We start from the raw sequence: 20,499 nt of genomic DNA, 5'->3' as shown, positions 1-20,499 counted from the left end.
ATCTATGATCTAGTCCCAAACTTAGTTCTAATGGCAAAAATGTGCCTACCAAATAAAATCATCATTGTTTGGTTTTAGTAAAATGATTTTGTTATCCAACTATTTTACTTTGACATTCTTTTAATTAAAGAAAATGGATAGGAAATTAGCATGCTGAAAAACACCACCATCAGGCATGACCATTCTCTATATTGCTCTGGGCTCCACCATCACCTGTAACATAGCCTTAGAAATTAAAGTGGTGGGTGGCTACATCCATGGGAGTTTCCCTCCTTTTGATATTGATCTTTTGTGAATTGCACCAGAAGAACCAGCTTCTAGTGGTTAAAGACCCAGGACAGAAACCAGAAAACTGAGCTCTATTTTTGTCACAAAACCAGCTGTGTGACTCTGGGCCAGTCTCTCTCTCTCAGGCTTAGAAGGAAGCAATGATAAACCATTTCTGAAAATATTGCCAGGAAAACTTCAGGGCTTGCCAAGAGTTTCGGTAGTGGCCAAGAATCAAGGCTTACTCAAAGGCACAAAATAAGATAAAAGTAAAAAAATCCTTCTGGGGCAGATGTTTTGTGAGACAGCTGATAATCATGTTTTCAAAATAGGTCTGGAAAGGTTGAGTTCCCTATCATAACTGGCTGATAATCTGCAAGCTTTCAAGCAGTATTTCTGAAGATGAAGATGCTGACATAGTTATGTATTTTTTAAATACAACATTTCTCAGCTGGCCATAACTAAGCCACTTTGCAGTTCTTACCGCATCATATCGTTCTAGTATCCTTCACAATAATTTATATTATAATCATTTGTTTTCCTCTATAATTATACATATTAGGAAGAATTTATTTATTTATAAATAAAGATAATTTGAAGGTCAGATTTTTCTGAAAATTCCTAATTAGTGGTATTTTTTAAAAGTAGAAAACTCAATTACACAGGTATTGCTTCCTACAGATTTATTTATGACCCTTCAAAATTGCCACTATATTGCAATCCCCAAGCTAGTTACTCAGAAGTCATAAATGAGTTTGTATTTTAAAATGATCTCTTCCAAAAAGGATAAAGAGACAGGGAATTTCTTCATGTTATCAGATTTAATGAAAATCATTTAATTGGGTGATAAAATATGACTTGATCTGATTTGATCATAGCATTCTATAAACATTTGAAATTGGTTGAATCAGTGTACCTAAATTTTCTGACCACTCTAAACAAAAGGACATCAATAATTTTGATAAATAATTTTGATGAATAAATTTGATAAATTTGAATTATGCAGGTAAATAAACCTCTATCTTAAAGAATTATTCATGCATAAAACAGATACACATTTTCTCTTTGGGGAAAAACTCTCTTGGCACTGATTAGTAAGTATTGGCCTTTAAACATAGTTTGCAAGTACTTCTGGATGTGAGCCACCATGTTTAATCAATCCCACTTTGTGGTAGCAGAGGGACTCTGAAACATGCTACATTTCTTAGGAATTACAGCACACCTTGAGGGGTTAGTGACTTTGTCTTTTGTCTTTGAACTTCTCAGGATCTATCTGACATATGGCATAAACTGCCGGAAAGTAAATTGTTTTCATTTTTATTTCAGAAGTAATGGGTGAAAATCAACAAAACTGAGGAAATTGTGTTGAAACTGAAATTTGGCCCACAAAACCTTGTGATTAATTGTAAGGTCCAAATCATACTTTTGAGCAACTTTCTTTTCTATTACAAATATGTGTCAATGGAAACCTGAAGTTCTTTCCAACCAATATAGCCCATTGGAGTTTGAACAGGGAAGCTATTTTGATCCCTGACTTATTATAAATCCTCTTGAGACCCAGAAAATTATAATTGATATTCAGATGTAACATCTGGCTTTACCATTTTGAATTTTCCAAGTACAGGGTATTGTACCTTCTGTTATCAATCAACATGGACTTCAAAAAGCAAAGATACAAGCACAACTGACTGGGTGTTCAGGAAATGTGATCAATTTGTTGAAATTGTAATTGTCAAAAGATTTTTTTAGTAATTCTTTTCAAAGAGAAGATTTCTCTTTTAAAGGATGAATTGCTAGAATCAATTTAGGAATATGAGGTTTTAAAAATAAACTGCTCTTAAGAGACATCAAAATAATTTTCTCCAAGCAATCCCCAAATGTTTATTTTTACCAATTAAAAGAGCATATTTTGGCTCTTCAACACTCATACGTTTTTCATAGTTGTTGTAATAACTGCTAAAACCTCAAACACAGTCAGAGGAAGGACTATTTAAGGATCTAGGATATGCATTCAGAAAGCAAGATATGAGCTGAGAAAGCATTCTGCTAAATAAAGATTTACATTTACACCTATAGTTTCATTTAGAGTTTTCATCTTCCTGCACTCCTCTGAGCTATAACAGTGTAGGGATGAAAATATTTTGACTTTAAAAAATATATATTTTTGGTATTCAAAATAGTGTTGATTCTTGGAGGAAGCCTTGACTAATCCATGCAGTTTACATTGCTCTGCCATGTAAGTGAAGCAGAAGGCTACTAGGCACAGATGAGTCAAAGCAAGATACATAGAATATTTTAGTCTTCCATCCATATATTAAGGCACCAAGCCTTTAAAATATTCTGTGGAAGAACTGATGTATAGGCACAGATATAGATTTCCTTTGTTATATTGTTAAGAGGCAGAACTAACTTTTAAAATACTTTTGCAACATAAAAAATATGAATAGGGAAACTATAAACAAATTAATTTGTAGAGCAGGTTTGCCAGGAACATTTTATTTTCTATAGATCTGAACATACTAAAATTTCTGAGCCTGAAACATAACTACATATTTGTTAATGTTCTAACATTAGTTGTATTATTCCATGGTTGAAATTAATTTCTCCTTCTTAATTCCAGGCATCTTAAATATAGTTTTCCTCTATCAGTAAGACACAAATTATCTTCCATTCTAAATCCAAACTCCACAATGTATTTTGATCCAAACAACACAAATGAGTTCTTTTATTCTGATATAGTTCCTAAGTGAATATATGTGGGTGGATACTAGCTATCAAAAATATGCTTTATATGAATTGCTCAGGGTGTGTCAGCAAACTAAACTATGGTGTTTGGTGAATGAGTAAGACAATGAATGTAACATATATTTGAGCCAAAAAGATATAGTGAATGTATAAGATGCAAGATAATATTTTGAATGTCCAACATGGCCTTGCACAACCTGGAAATTATCCAGAAAAGGGCACAGTGAGTGCATACAGTTTACATTCAGGATTTATTTCCAGGTTGTGATTCAGCAGCACACATATATATGCATAACACAAAGTCTGAAAGGGAAAAATATTTTTCAAAATACAAATCTATTTTAAAATAACAAACTTTTGTATCTGCTTTTCAGGGGAGGGGATTTGATGTTCATGGTGTTGATTTAATACAAGTTGTCCTTGGTTAATTATCATTCATTCAGCAACCATTCAAAGCTATAATGGTGCTGAATTTCAGCTAGTCTTAAAAGCTATGAACATCTCAAAGTCATGTGATAATGATTTCAGCACTTGGTAAATGGCTCACAATTATAAGACCAGTGTTCTCTGGTCATGTGATTGCAATTACAAAATTGGCTTCCAATAAATATACTCCATGGGGAAGCTGGCAGGAGTTGGCAAATGGCAATCACATGAAACCACATTTAACAACCATTTGTTCATATGGTTAACAACAGCTACTGGAACTACTAGAGGAATTATAAATATGATTGGTCTGGTCTTGGACACTTAAATTCATTCACAGTAACCAAATAGACCTTAGTTATCTCTTTACAAGTAATCCTTGGATACCTAACTAATTGGGACTGGGAACTCCATTACTAAGTGACCCAGTTGTAAGGTGGAATATCAAATGACTGCATCAACCTACGATGCCAATAACAACAGCCCCAAATGGCACTGTTAGGTGAATCCTGTGCTCTTGTAGAATTCTCAACCTTCCATCCTTCCAAGTCAGTAAAACAAGGACCCAGATTGTTGGGGGCAGTAGGCTGACTCTGTAATTGCCTAGAGAGGGAAGTGGTATATAAGGCTAGGAGCTATTGCTAGTGATATTCTGTGGTGACAAAATTAGCATTTGTAATCTTCTGCTAGTTCTCCATTGATTTGTTAGAAGCTAGCAGTATATAGCAATCATGGAAACGCAGGGATAATATGATGGACGCAACTATTAAAACTTGTCATGAGTACATTTTGTTCAGCACTGTCATAATTTTGAATACTTGCTGAATGAGTGGACATTAAACTAGAACTATCTGTACTCTTTATGTCAATTGTTGTGCTTAGATCCATTTGAAAAAAATATGCCTCTGAGGAAAAGACCAAAGAAAAGTAGAATTTAAAAAAATTCTCCCCTGCTACTATTCTACCATTTTATTAAATAACAGGGTCATTCCCCTTCCCCCCATTTGATGGATAACTTATGTGGGATGATACCCATGTATATCATTAAGTTGGAAATTTACCTCTATATTTTTCCTGCTATTGTGGAGCATATAAAGCTGCTATTTTATATGGTGAGTATCGAACAGCTATTGCTTGTGCCAGATTTCCAGAGCAGCATGCAACCAACTCCTTCCATGCTCAGGGAAGATTAGGTTCAAGAAAAATGGAAGTTGTGTGGATTTTTTTTCTTTATAGAATATTAAACGTTACATCTTTCTAACCCTGGCAATGTTATGTGCATCTAGTGCTTGATATTGTTGCTTAATTTTATGAATTCAGAAATATTGAGTTTCCTCATCAGTAATAATCTAAGGGAAACTTTGGATAGAAATTCGTAACAAAAATTTGAAACACTTTATGTTGTTGAATTATATTGGGAAGTTTGAAAGAAGCTTTTAAAAAAACTAGATTTCAGCCAAAATCCAAACAGTTCAACTGTACTGCATATAACGGAAAATACATTGTGTTCTACCCCATATTTTGTTTGTATAAAAAGAGTAAGTGGCAACCTTCAAAGTCCCTGATAACATGATGATTATGATTATAATAATTGCAATGCTATTCACTGGACATCATAACATGGCTTACAGAAATAAATTAAAACAACAAAGATGTAAAAATGATGTTGTAAAACCATATATACCAGAGAACAGAAAATCAGAAGCATTAAAAAGCTGGGGGGTAGACTAGAAGACTTCCAAGGTCCCCTACAACTCCGTTATTCTGATACAAACCTTCTCCTGGATTAAACTTACTTTACCAAATAAAAGATTGAGAATCAGAAAGTGATGTAACCAGTATAAAGTCTTAAATATCAAACAGTTGACAGGTTTGGACTATTGAAAATGTCTGACATACCTTCAAAGGCAGAATTATACAATGAGACTATCACAACCAAGGGAGTTCTTACTTCTGTAATTATTCCTCAAAATCACCTTGTATTGAATCAAAAGCAAAATCAAGCTGGGTTAATATATAAGGAGATCAAGTTGAGATGTTGCACAGGTTACAATTGGAAATGACATTCAGTAAATATTTGCTTTAAGGTAGAGCTATAAGGACAAATGACTGGATGACAAATTTCATGGCTTCAACTATTCAGTTGATGTATAAAATCACAATTATTTATTATCTTAATTTGCCACAACTTGGATTTCATGCTTAAAGTCAATATTTAATCCTATAACATAAAATATATAATTATTCAATGTATCCTATGTAGCAAATATCATCTATATAAGAAAATCAGTTTAACATATGTTGCCATCATGATATCTAGAAAATAAATCTTGCCATAATCAGCCCTCATCAAGGATACCTTTCACAAAAATGTAAAGTCAAGTTTTAGTTCAAGGATGGATTTGAAGCTAATAGCAGTTTCCATTTCTGTTAGGATACTAAAAATGGGAGAAAAAAAATTAAAGGACACCTTGTGCCTACCTTTTTTCTTATAGTGTTCAAAAAAAAAGAAGGGAAAAAAACCACATAATCCTAATACATAATAATTTTGCAAGCATTTCTCTAGTGCATATCCAGAGAATCTATGTTCATTTAATTAAATTAAAAATATTGTGTATGACTGCCGTTTACAAAAGACTCTGGATGCTTACAAAATCCCCAAAGTAATAAAATAATTAAAACAATTGAAACATATAAACAGGGAGCCTTGGCTAAAGCAACTAGAACAACAAATAATAAAATATACAATAGGGTCAGTAGATAGCAACCACATTAACTCTAGGTCTGGGGACAGAATCAGGTCTTAGGGGCTTATCAAAACTCCAGGATAGAAGGTGCCATTCATTTCTTTGCGGGGAGGGGATAATGTTCCAAAGGGAGCAGACCATGACAGAGAAGACAAGATTCCTTGATCCCACAAGATGGCAGCATTTAATTAAAGGGATTTGGTGCACATCCAGTCTGCCCAAACTTACTGGATTGGTAGAAACAATTAGAGATAAGTGGTCCCAGATGATACTCCATCTGCCACCTTACTGATTTGTGCTTCCCCAATGGATGCCATTGCTCTGATGTAACCTAAAACATTATTGCAGTGTAGATTAGAGGGGAGAATTTCATACTTTTCTTCTAACACATATTGGGGTACCTTTTTGAACAAATATTTATTTTATCCCATCTATATTTGAGAAACTTTTTAAGAACTGGATCAGGTGTTCAAACATTCTCTGACTACTGATTTTGTTATTAAACTTTTTAGTAGGAGAGGAAACGTCTTTTACCATATCAGTACTAATATCTGAGTTTGCAAAGTAAGATCAAACAGATTTTATTATTGTATTTCTTGAGAGGAGACGGAATATGTTTTTACCATGGCACCAGCATCAGAGTTTATAAAATAAGATCAAACAAATAAAGGAATTTAGAAGGGGAACTAAACCAATAACCAAGCAAACTATGTCTTTAAAGCAACTGGTTTCATAAGCAGCAATTCTGAGGAAAATATGAGAACTAAAACAGCACATTTATTTAGTTTTAATTTTTTGTGCTGTCATACATCGGCACTGGAGCTCTGATTTAGAACACATGCCAATTTCCTTTGATGTTGTGTGTTTTAAAAAAACAATGGCAAGAAAGATAGAAATGAATTATACTGCAGCCTAAATCATAAAACTGGGCTTTTGTACTTTTAATTTACATATTGCTATTTTGGTTTTGGAAAAGTATTTTAGTCTCCAGAGCCTTAGAAAACAAAATAAACTCTTTCCATCAAATAGTTATTTTTAATATGTGCCAAGACTTTTATTTAAGCTCAGGTTATTCTCAAAGTTCAGTTGACTCCTCCTTCTCAGTTCCTTTTCACTCTTTTATTTCTAAAGATGGAAGTGCTACAAATGATAGGATGTATAGTCCAATTTATCTGGAAGATCTGCTTTGGGGAAGATTTTCATACATCGGTGATCATCATTAAATAATGAATGTTCAGCCTTGTTTTCCAAAACTGTGGCCATTGTAACATTATTAATCAGCCCAAACCAATGGGGTATAAATTTATCTTTGGGAACAAGGACTGAAATCAGTTTAAACTGCTATCCCTAAAGGAAATAATTAACCACATCTTAGTGATTAGCAAAGACTAAATATCTTAACTATTTTTCTGCAATGTCAGGAATTGCTATTGATAATACATAGCTTCTCTTGCTTGGTTTGAGCCTCTAGTTTCTGCAGCTATCTTGTCTGTGCACTAAGTTTAGAAACAGGAAATATAGTGAAATTGAAAGAAATAGAAAAATCTAATTAGCCTTGCCCTCATCCCCAACACCTAAAGTTTTAAGGAGTTCAAACAAATATTCCATTTCCTTGGCCAGTTTTGTTGTTTTTTTCTTTTCTTTTCCAAACAATACCTAACGTTTTATGGATTCAGAACATACTCTATCTGGATGGCTTTGAGGGGTGGGGTTGTTTTCTTTAGTTGTGGACTTTTAGGGTTTTTTAAAATTTAGGTTTCTAATTTGACTATATTTCTGGGTTCTCACATATTTCTCTAATTCCCACTGGTCTCTGTTAGATTCTGTTTTCTTTTTAAATTTTAGAGGGAGTAATTCATTTGAATTGTTTATATCGCTTGCTTGACGATTAATGAATTGAAATAATATGTATATAATCAACATGCCTTACATTTCAATTCCTAAAGGAGTTTTCTGTGGCTATGAACACATACTTAACTTCCATCCCTATTGACATGGCCAACACATATAAAAAAGGGTTGGAACTTAAATTAAATAGCCACCATCTTGACAATTTTGATACACAGTTTCCATAGATGTCTCTGGCAGTGAATGATTCAATGAATCTGTAGTTTTGATATGGTATCTTGCCTGGATTGCAAGACTGATAGGTGAAGGACAGACCAAATGTATATATGAGTTGCATTTCTCCTCAGACAAAGAGTAAACAAAAATGTTTAAGACATTATGCAGGCTTTTTATTTAAAGGCAAATCAGGGGCTGAATAATAATGATTTTTTAAAAGCCACTGTATATCCTAATTATATTAGGAACACAGACCGACATTCTTGCATTTTTATGCTTAAGTTACACATTAATTTATTCCAAAGCTCTGCTTCAGAGTCCTTATTTATAGCATTTCATTTCCTGATTTATGGTTCAAAATATGGTCAGAAATGCACAAAATAACAAAATAATTTGCTGCAAAATGAGCTTTCCTTTTCCTGTCTTTCTCAATCCCGAGAAACAATAATATCTTCTTGATTTTCCTCAGCCCCATTCTCTCTCCCTTCCTCCCTTCTTCCCTCCCTTCTTCCCTCTCCTTCCCTCCCTCCTTCTCTCTCCCCTCCCTCGTTCCTTCAGGCTAGCATTGTTACAATTTGTGTTTGCCCAGTTTGAATTGGACTATAGATATTATCCTATAATGGATAATAATAATCCTATAATTATCTCTTAAAACCTGCAAAGAACTGGAATGGGAAGATGTGTTCTAATAACAGAACTATCAATCTTGAACTAAATTTTAGACTGAAACTAAGAATATATAATTGTAAATCAATGGACTGACAACCACTCTATTACCTCATGGACCTTCTGCTACAAATATGAAATACAATTTTCTTTTTAAAAGAAAATAGATATTTAAAAGAACTAACTTAATAATAATTTCACTATTTAATACATTAATTGTTATGAAAATAGAATGAAGTATGTAAATGATATTGGGAATAGTTTTTGTTTCCCTATATATTTCTAATCTCTGATCATTATATTTTGATTTTATTTCCACTAAAGACTTACCTTATGCAGAATATTAAATTTGGAAAACTGATAATAAATATAAAATACCTTGGATTTCAGCACCTAATATGTATTTAGTATCTATAGAAATGGTGGGCGGTCCTTTGTTAGATGTGCTCAAAAGATCTACACAAATGTGTCTGTGATGTTTTGTAGGAGAAAGGACTAAGTAATTTATTCTTCCGTAAATTAATGATTTATTCCTCCCTCAATTAGCTGAGAATTTGGGAACTGAAGTTAACATATACAGAGGGAGTTCAGACTGGCAAACAATACTTTAAATTGTATAATTAGAAATAGAAATAGACTTCCCTGAATCATTTTCTTTAATGCTATGAACATTTAATTTTTTCATAATTAATTACAGCTAAATCACATACAAAACTAAGAAGAAGACTTACCTAGGGCCCTGAAAAATATCCAGCGTAGTTGTCTTGTTCCAGTTCTGAGCATCTTGGAAATACTCTGTTTACTATAAGGCAAATTTCTCATCTTTATAAAATAAGGCTTTTATTTGGAGCAGAAGATGTGGGTGGTCCACAATGCACATATTGAAAAAATGCTTTTAAAAAAGGACTATTTCTGCAATATTTTACATTTTACATTTTGATTTTTCTTATTTCATAACAGTTTAAAAATTAATACAGATGAAAAATTAATTTATCTAATTGCTAAAAGTTAAGTCAATATATGTGTGGACTAATGGAGGATTCCCAATGACAATATAAACTTTCAAAGGGTATGTATCAGGGAAAGAGTGTGAAAAAGATGAACTTACTGATTAGGTCACAGACTGCATCTAATGACTTTACGTGACAAACCAGAACAGACTCTTAAATATGTCTGTCTTCCCCAGAACGATGTCTGGTAGACTAAAGATTATTGTACTTTTGTTTTTTGAAGTCCATGGCCAAGGAGGTGCTGTGAGATTGTTGCTACTGATAAGAAATGTTTGTTTGGTAAAACATTTGAGGTATCTTTAAAGATTGGCATCTTTAAAAGTTCAGCAGGAAACTGTCACAGAGTAAATAGCATAACAAACTATTTATTTACTGTGTTCTTACCTTAAGATCTATAAAAATAATTTTGGAATTTTCTTCTAATACTGTAATAATGTGAACTTCTTAAAAACAAAGACTTGTCAGATACATTATTTTCAGTATAATTTTATTTAAACAAAAACATATTTGGAATGGCTATGGTTGGCATTACTTGTCTTATCAGCTCCAACTTACAAGACAAAAAGGATGAATCAGTACCTTAATGAAAAATTCTGCCTTTCCTTCACCTCTTGGGCTTTCAATGTCCACTACACAGCGTTGGAAGATTAGAAGTGTCAACAACTTGTCACAGCGTGAAATGGAGCTGCTGAAGAATGCAACAAGAAGTTGCATTCCCCCATCTCCAAAGAACTGTCAATGCAAGTTTGCTTTTTTTTTTTTAACTCTCATCCCTAAAAATAATTCTGCTATTTTAAAATATTTGTAAGTATTATAGCAACTTCTAGGCCTATCATAATAAGTTGTGATGGTTCACATGATAAATAAATAAAGCACATCCATACATTACATTATTTATCTGTTTACTTACTGCATTATCTTAAACTTTAGCTACTACTTGTCCCATATTCTGCCAGTTTCCCTTCTATTCAAAACACTGGTACTTGAAACAGAATCAAATAACAACTTGATTTTATATTGTTAAACATGGGAAAACATTTATTTTTGCTTTGGAATCCCAATTTCTCCTGCTTTTAACAATATTTTATAACTGATCAGAAACTCATCTAGTTATTTCTAATAAATTCTCTTAAACTCCAATTTAGGAATGGAAGGGAAGATGTATAATTGCTAGGTTTTTCTGTTCCTTGCATTATCCAGTAGGATAAGGGATCTAAAAAAATGGAACTTGTCTCAATATTTTGTTTTATTGATCCTAATAAATATTGCACTGTTGATTTTCATTTGTTCCCCTTGTGATTCAATTTGTCCTCTTATATTTTTCCATTTCCATCCATTCCTTTGATATATATGTTAGAAAACATAACTATTGGTTTATAGTTCAATTAAACAAAAATCCTTTGGAAAAAATACTTTTGCAAGTTACCTCTAAAAATAACAACGGATATCTCTAAAACTGGGTATCAATGGTTAAATATTCAGTAATTTTTATATTCATTGGTTAATATATTAAATGTATTAGTAATGCATTAGTAATGTCATTAATGATATAGCAGTAAAGAAGACCAAATATCATTCTGAATGATATGCCCTCAATATAAATGCTTCAAGGCAATCTTTCTTTATAACAAATTATTATTCCATTTTAACCTAATGCCAAATAGTTTCTTTAAGATAAGAAAGAAACAAGAGCTAAGTTTTAACTGGTCACTAAGTTTAGCCTTCCCATGAAAGACAGAAACTCCCACTTTTAATGTTTTGTTTGACACTTTATTGTTTACCATCTGACACTTTATTAATTACAATTGCCACCTGACAGCTTGGTAACTACCTGGGTGAATCAAGCTGTATCACTGTTTAAGGATTGTGCTTTATCTGGACAGTTTTATGAGAAACCAATTGAAAAGGGAACAATCTAGCAAAGGTCACACCAGTGGTGGGATTCAAAAAATCTTTACTACCGGTTCTGTGGGCATGGCTTGGTGAGCCTGACAGGAAAAGGATACTGTAAAATCTCCCATCAAAGGTGGTATTTGCCAGTTCTCCAAAATACTCAGAATTCTCGCTACCAGTTCTCCAGAACTGGTCAGAACCTGCTGAATACCACCTCTGAATGTCTGATATTAGCACATGCTTGCATTTCCACAGTTAATCAAGAATATTAAAACATAAAAAAATTAGGAATGAAAATATTTCTTGTTGAGTTAGAAAGGAAATGTCCTTTATCCTATATATGAGAATAAGAATCAATTTTTAAAAACTAAAAGAGAAGGGAAATCCTTTTTCTATTATTTAATAACATTAAATATATAAATTAATAATTACAAATTATATTTTTTTTCCTGTGAGAAAGCCTTTCCAAAACAGTGTCATGCTTCAATACATTATGGATGAATCAAATATTTTTGATTTGATTTTAGATTTTTTTAATCTTACATTTATTGTTTTTATAAATAAGGCAGAAAACACACACGTATATACTGCTTTTTCTCCATGCTGTTTTCACAACTCTGTCCAAATCTTAGTTTTAGTTTGTGTCATTTCAGTTAAACTTTGCTTTAAATTTTGTTCAATTCTTTGTACACGTTTCTTAAAGCATTATTTTTAATATAACCTCACTTAATGTACACTTTGCATGCAATTTCCAGTAACATAAAGCTTTTTGTCATTTTCTCTAATACATAGATGGTTGCCCTCATTTTCACCTAAAATTTACGTTTGAAACACAGCTGAATTTTGGTTTGAAAGCATATTTTTCTTCTTTAAATTAACATTTAAATTAAACACTTTCTCCCCATTCATAGCAGCAAATTATGTTTTCAACATTTTATCCAAGTAATAGTTATTTTGACATCTGAGGCAGAAAGTCCTAGAAGCAGTTCTGCTCTTCTGTCATAAAAAAAGATGTGCTGCATATACATCTTAAATTTATTCAGATATGTTGCCCCAGAAAACAACTTCACTGTGCATTTTTTTCCTGTAAGCTTTGGATAAAAACCAATAAATAGATGAACATAAAACTATTTTTATAATTAGTATTATTAGTAATATTTCTTCATATTTACATTTGTCTATACTTTTTCCATCAGTGTATAAAACAGGAAAATCATAAAATAATATTTTATATAAAACAATGGCATTTAATATAGAAAATAGGCATAAAATTTTATGCCTATTTTCTATATTAAATGTCATTGTTTTATATTAGAATATTTTAATCATTATCTCCTAAAGCATTTGCATAATGGGGCATCTAGAAATACAAACAACTTATTTTTGTAGAATTAAAAATTACAATAGTAATAAATACAGTAGCATCAATAGGAAGAAACCAATATCAATGAGAAGCAGTAAGAATGAAACACAAATGACGAAAAAAACTAAGTAGGCACAGAGACAAACCAATTATGCAAAGTTAAAAATTCAACTGAAAATAAAGGAATCATTCAAATAGTTTTTGTGATATAAATATAGGTGATCACAAATATTGGAAACAGAATTTTAAAAAGAATATAAAATATGGCCAAACACTGGCATATTCTATATTTCTTGTGCCAAACTTCTCTTTCAGTTCCACAGCCAAGAATCTACATATGCAATGGAATGCATTAAACTGTATATGTGTAACAGAGCATCTTCCTTCTCAAATGACATGGTAATTCACACTATTTTGAATATCACTTCTTTGTTTCTGCTTTAAAAAAAACCTTAACAACGAAGAAGATAATAATAATAGTATCTGGCAGTGGAAAGGAAATATTCTAGTTAGTACTAGATAAAGAATATAATGTGGAAAAAAAGGAATGTGGGCCATGACTCTAAACAACATTCCCTCTGACATCAACTATTGCTGTGTATGGAAACAAAAACTACTTTTAGTCTAATCCAGAATTTTAGCAAGATTTTTCAGGGGATATATCTGTTGCAGTACATATTATGCAGCTTACTAAAGTAAAATGGCAATGGTTAGTTTGATGTTAATCTTATGAAATCTGTTTATCTTACTTCATAACACTGTCACACTTTTTGTGGGTCCTGAAGAATCTTATGTTCGGCTTTACAACTAAAGTTTGTTTCTAATTATTGCTTTCTTCTTTTCATTGCTGTTTTAGTAGTTTTGGTGTAGTTTTTCTTACAAATAACATCATGCCAAACATTTCTTCTGCACTTTTCTGTAATTTTTTTATCTTGCAATTGGAAGAAAATATTGTTAAACACTGAACCATGCTGTGGATTCGGTCAGCTCTTTTTCAAATTAAAGGAGCATTTTTAAAACCAGTAGAAAGAAGTATCTTTCTGGCAGCAAGATGACAATGTGAGATAATAAAAACAAGTGTTCTGATCCTGGAATAAGATTTATGAGTCAGATTCAAATGAAGAGAGTGCTATAAGTTAGGGCATGGAGGAATAACAACAAAAATCCTCTCATCAATTAACTATGCTATGTGAATGAGTGGTCTAAACATTTAAGGATAAGAAAACTAGAGTGATTAAGGTATTTTAAACATTCTCTGCTATGTTCAAAGAGGTGACAAAAATAGAACAATTGGGAAATGTTAAGAAAAAATAGATCAAAATTACGTTATAGTTTACATATTTGTTTAACAGATGCCAGACTATTGAAAAAATAATATATGCATGCTTGCAACTCTAAGAGTGCAAAAGATTTCCTCTCCATGGTTCCATCCTAAGTAAATCAGTCCTACCTCTGTGGCATACAATCTGATGCCCAGGGCCACACACAAATCTTTGGGTGTAGCCCTCAAAAACTCCTCATATTGTTACCAAATTGAAATGTTTACTGTGACAGCAGGCGGATATTATTAAATATATTACCAAAAGTTAGCAGTAACTAAACTGATATGTAATCAAATGTAAAAATCAAATCAAATTTAGGTTTTGCTCTGCTTACTACTTTTGACAATATGATTTCATGAACACCATCTGAAGGACAACTGAAGTTCAGGGTTCATATAAAGTTCTGTCAATATGTTATGGCTGAAGCACAGTTGAGCGTTAAATTAGATGTCAGAATTTGGAGCTTTTCCAGGTATATTTGAAAGGTATGGTCAAAAGATAATGGCCATGATGGTAAGATTGAAACTCCATCATATTTTTTTTGTCACATGTCAGAATCCACCAAAGCAGGGATGAAGAGCAGAGATCATCCCTGCTAGACAACAGGGATGATCTCTGCAGACAGACAGACTGCAATAAAATTTATAGTCTCTGGCTTTTGAAATTGATTCTCAAATTGATATTACTCTTGGGTTCAGATGAAGCATGCTCTTTTTTCTTGCTTCTCTCTGGGATACTAATCTGGCCTGTCATTTTCCACATTTGCTTTTAAATGGCATTTGCCTGTTTTCATTTTCTGCATTCCTGCAACCAACAAAAACCTAGTATTAAGCATGTGTATGAACATCCTGTTTTCCACTGTGAAATAATATTTTCATCTGTCTGAAACTTTCTTAGTTTCTTACACTTCAACTGCGATGCAAGATAAGGCAATCTGGTAGGCTTCCATGGTGCTTGGATCAAGAAAGCTATGAAAAACGCTGTTTGTATGGGATGTTGCATGTGTAACAGGAACACCTTCAGCAGCAATAAAATATTGTTGATAAATTAAGGACATTTAAATGAGACAGACAAACAAAACTTATTTTATTTTTAACTTCTAGGGGAAGGAATCTTTGGAAAAAATAAAAGTTAATTGTTGACATATATTTAATGTATTATGACAGTGGAACAAGTTTGCTCAATTTGGCTTGTTGAATTCACATGTGTGACAGTAATCTGGTCAAAATAAGTGTTCTGACCAAGGCTACCAAGACCTACGTAATTACACACACACTTATTTTAAAAACAAGTCTTATTTTATTGCAACGCTGGGAATTATTGTCATTCCCAGCTGATAATGAATCTCAAACAGTCTCTCGAGATAAGCACCCACCTTCCTGTGAAGTGCTACCAAGGACAGAAGTGTCAAATAAACTAGACCAAAAACTAATTGAAGTACAAAGAGCTTCCAGAATGACTCTGAACTGATCTAACTACTTTGCTTCTTGCAAAGATATCATCATCTTGGCTTGACCTTTATACCTTATGGGAAGGGCAATCACCCCCCAGCCTTAGTCCCAAGTCGCCCCTTTTGTTTTAGCTGCTCTCGCCTTCTAGTAGCTCTGCGCACATGCACACTGGGAACAGGCTCCCCTGGGTCCTCTGCCTTGCTGCTGCTAGACTCTGAAGGCTCCGAAGGCAGCGCCTTACTCCCAGATGGTCCTGGTCCCATCTCTGCATTGGGTGCAGGACCCTCATCCAAGCCCTCTCCAGACTCCTTGACTGATCCCCTTTCTTCCCCACTGTCCGATTCCACTGCTGGATAGCCACAACAATAAGAAAGGACTGCCTAAAATAATGTCAGGGCACAGGGATCTTTTTTTAAAAAAAAGAAAAATGAATACATACATTGAGCTGTCACCTTGTACCCGCCTAGAGGAGGTTCATGTCCTTCCACAGCATCAAAGCCAGTTGATACTAATACAAAGTCAGGGTTGAACTCAGAAGTGATTGGCATAATCATTGTCCTGAAGATAAAACAAGCAAACAGTAAGGTTATTTTATTGAACATACCAATTAGAACAAAACCACAATTATACATTAGCTACACATATAACCAGTTCCATTATCAAGGTGTTTTTCTCCCTCCCTCCCCCTCTCTCCCTCCCCCTCTCTCTCTCCCTCCCTCCTTCCATCTTTCTCTCTCTCTCTTCCTCCCTCCATCCTTCCATCTTCTCTCTCTCTCTCTCCCCCTCCCTCCCTCTGCACTTTCTAGGAATTTCTAAAAGAGAAAAGAATGATTTCCAGGTATATGTGAGAGCATCTAACATTACACACACATCTGGGCCTATTTTACTCCATTGGCTATAAAGATTGATTCTTAAGGGAAGTGACTAATGGATTACAAGGAGAACTCTGAAGTCTTAGTGGAAACCAAGATTGCTCCAGGTAGTGCGAACGTGGTGTAAATTGGAAGTATAAAATTCTTGGAGGGGGGGAAATATTTGCATTTCAAGCTTCTCCCCCTTTGTTTTTCATGTTTGAAAAAGAATCAAGCCAGGTGACTCTTTTAGTAAGGAAAGGGGGGGGGGACCTAAAAACCTGTAATCAAAGCCAGGCAAGATTGTCAGAAATTTTCCAAGGTCATGCCTTGCAGGAATTTCAGAACCACAACCCAGTAACATCACCCCCTGCTGGTTTTAGGAAGACATTTCCATGCTTTCTACATTTAGTGAATCTATTAACTCTTCCATTTCCAGTGTTTTTTTTTATATTAAGAGTTGGATATGATACTGTATTTATCTGTGTACAGCTTCTACTCTCTACAAATGAAAAATCTAATATCCCAAAAAGTGTCTTTAGAACAATAGGGTTTTGTAGTGTTCATTGGATTTTCAGTGGGGTTTAATTTCATGCTATTTCAATGAATGACTTTGATTTACTATAAATGTTTTAATATTTCTTCTTATTTGTAGAAGACATTGTGGAGAATGTCTCTTGGCTCTTAAAACTTGACAGCAGCAACAAGAATATATAAGTTATTTATTACAGTTTGCTTCATATATGTGTGTGTGTGTTTATATAAAATTTGTGTGTGTGTCTGTGTGTGTGTAGGTGCAATTGCAATTAATCTATTTTAAACACTTTTTATCTGATCTATATTATGTTCCTCTACATTTTTATTCTTTTAAAATTATGAATAGGAACACCTTATCCCATCCATCCAATAGCTTTTATTTTATTTCATGAAAGCTATTCTGGAACTGCTACCTTCTTTCAAAGCAAATAAATTAATAACCCTCTAGCACAGTGGTTCCCAAACTTTTTCAGTCCACTGCCCCCTTGGTGCTACAAACTCATCCTCAGTGCCCCCCATCCAGATTCAAATTTCAAATTTGAAATTTGGGCGGGATTCAAATTTGGCAGGATTCAAATTTCTGTGGGCGTGGCTGAATCTGAGGGCATGGCCTGCTGGTCATGTGACTAGGTGGGTGTGGCCTGCTGGTCACCTGACTGTGGTGGCGCTGCCTGCTGGTCACGTGACTGGGTGGGCGTGGCCTGCTGATCATGTGACTGGGTGGGCATGGCCTGTTGGTCACGTGACTGGGTGGGCATGGTTTGGTAACTGGCAAACCAAATACAAGTGGTCCTCATTTAATGTCAGGTTGCTCAGCAAGTGTTCTAATTTATGACTGGCCTCCCCAGAGCTACTTGACCTGTTTTTGGAGTTTTGACAGCCATGCACACACACGCACACACACACGCACACACCCTTCTAACCCAGCTGGTTGGACTAGATATCTCATTCACTTTCTCCTCCCTTTCTCTTTCCTTCCTTCCTTCCTTCCTTCCTTCCTTCCTTCCTTCCTTCCTTCCTTCCTTCCTTCTTTCCTTTTCAGTCCACCTCTCCCTTGGTGCTACAAACTCATCATCAGTGCTCCCCAACCCCACCCCCTATAAACAGCATTATTCGGAATAGCAGTTTGCACGACCCACCAAAGAAGATAGTAACAGTAAAATTCAAAATTGTAGCAATTAATTGCACATTTATTCAAAATCCAATTTAAAAATCTTTTAAGTTAATGTTAATTCAATAAAATGGTTGAACATGACCCAGTGATACCAGGTTTTCAAAGTCTGATAGTCATTTATCAGTTTAAGAATTTACTAAACAGTGAAGCAGTTACTAATGCAATGGATGTACTTGGTGAATTGATACCAGTTTCCTAATGCCTGGTTTTAACTCACTTAGCAGGAGTGTAATCTGGAGTCGATTTGTTTGCTTGGAGAGAAGTTGGATGACCGCACTGAAACCACGTTCCACCAAATATGATGTTGGAAGTGCAACAAGGAGGTTCTTAACTATTGTCCATAGTGCAGGATAGTGATCAGAAAGGTCCTTCTGTCTGGTATGATTTCTTAAACTTTGGCTTCAGCTCAATGTCATTTTTCAGTTCTATTAGTTGTTCCTCCACTATCTCCCTCAGTATCTAAAAATGGATTTATCACCCAATCTGGAATTTCCATCAAAAGAAGATCCTGATACCGCTCAGACATATCTTTATGCAGAATGTCCAAATGGTCACAAAAAACATGCAGATCATCATCTTGTATCCCACCTTTCTTTTCTAGCTCAGATAAGCTTGGAAATTGATATAGCTCGCATCAGCCTATTTTGCGCTTGAATAGAGCTAACTTCTAAATAAATGTAGAGATGACAGATTTGGCCTTAATAAGGTTGACTTCATTTCCTTGCAACTGCAAATTCACTTCATTGAACTTTTTAAACAGTTCTGATAATCATGCGTGTTCATGCGTGATCTCTTTGAGTTCATCACTGAGCAAAGCATTCTTGCTTTCAAAAAACTCCACAGCAGTGTCAAAAAGATTGTAAAAGCGTCTCAAACAGTTGCCTTTTGATAGCCAACGAACTTCTGTATGAAGCAGCAAACGATCAAAATCTTCATCCTTCTCAACACAGAGCTCTTGGAATAGTCGATCATTGAGAGCATGTACTCTAATTTTGTTCACTGCTGTAATGACAATATGTAATAACTTGTTCAAGTGATCACTGAGGTTTTTTGCAACCAGACGTTGGCAATGAATGACACAGTGAATGGCAAAGACATTTGGCACTGCTTTTTTCAAGTAAGCAACACACCCAGGGTAGCGACCAGTCATTGATGGTGCTCCATCAGTTGCACAAGCAAGTATGTTGGTTAGTGGAATTTCCTTTTTGTTGAAGAACTCCTCAACAACATGAAATATTGACTCCCCTTTAGTATCTGTATTTAGTTGCCTTGCAAATAACAACTCTTGAGTCAAACTTTTGTCTTTAATAAAGCGCACATAAGCAAGAAGAAAAGATTCATTGCCTGGCAAAGTTGATTCATCCAGCTGTAATGCAAAGTCTGTTGTCTGTAGTATGCTGCACAATACATCTTCCACATTCTCAGCCATTTCATCTATGCCTCTTTGAACTGAATTGTTGCTGAGAGGAATTGTCTTAATTATATCATGTGGTGACTTATGCAAAACAGTACTCAGAACCTCACTAATGGCTGGTAGGATGAGTTATTCACCAATAGTATGTGGCTTTCCAGACTTAGCAATCAGCAATGAAATGTTGTAGGATGCACGCAAACTGTCAGTGTTTTGCTGGGAAGCATTAGAAAATATGTGAAACAGTGTTGGGCGCTTTTGAAATTTGTCACATATTAGGCACTATGGGAGCTGCTGTTTTGATGATGCTGGTATAAATCCATACTTCAGATACTCCACACTATATTGTCTACATTTTTCTTTGATTTTTCTGCTTCTGCGATTTCTTCTCTGAAAATCAGAATATTTACAATATGTGTATGTTCACATCTGGTTTGAAAAGAGTTACAGTTGCACTGGGGAGCGGGTTAGTAGAAACCTGCTTTTTTAAACCAAATACAAGTGGTCTTTGCTTAATGGCCGGTTGCTTGGCAAGTGTCCTAATATTTATGACTGACCTCCCCAGAGCTACT

At 34.3% G+C, this 20,499-nt stretch overlaps 1 protein-coding gene across 1 annotated transcript in view; it reads right to left on the bottom strand.

The window, feature by feature from the left end:
• The window catches only part of HDAC9 (histone deacetylase 9), a 455,657-nt gene that overhangs the window by 50,984 nt on the left and 384,174 nt on the right, over positions 1–20,499 (bottom strand). The window contains exon 24 of the mRNA XM_087917383.1: positions 16,394–16,512. Coding sequence (XP_087773509.1) covers positions 16,394–16,512 — 119 coding nt within the window. The remainder of the gene's footprint in view (positions 1–16,393; positions 16,513–20,499) is intronic.

This window comes from Pseudonaja textilis, chromosome Z (genome assembly GCF_049901715.1).
Source record: "Pseudonaja textilis isolate UNSWEBS1 chromosome Z, rPseTex1.2, whole genome shotgun sequence".
Taxonomy (NCBI): Eukaryota; Metazoa; Chordata; class Lepidosauria; order Squamata; family Elapidae; genus Pseudonaja; species Pseudonaja textilis.
Note: the sequence above shows the minus strand (reverse complement) of the source record. Positions and strands in the feature narration are given on the sequence as shown.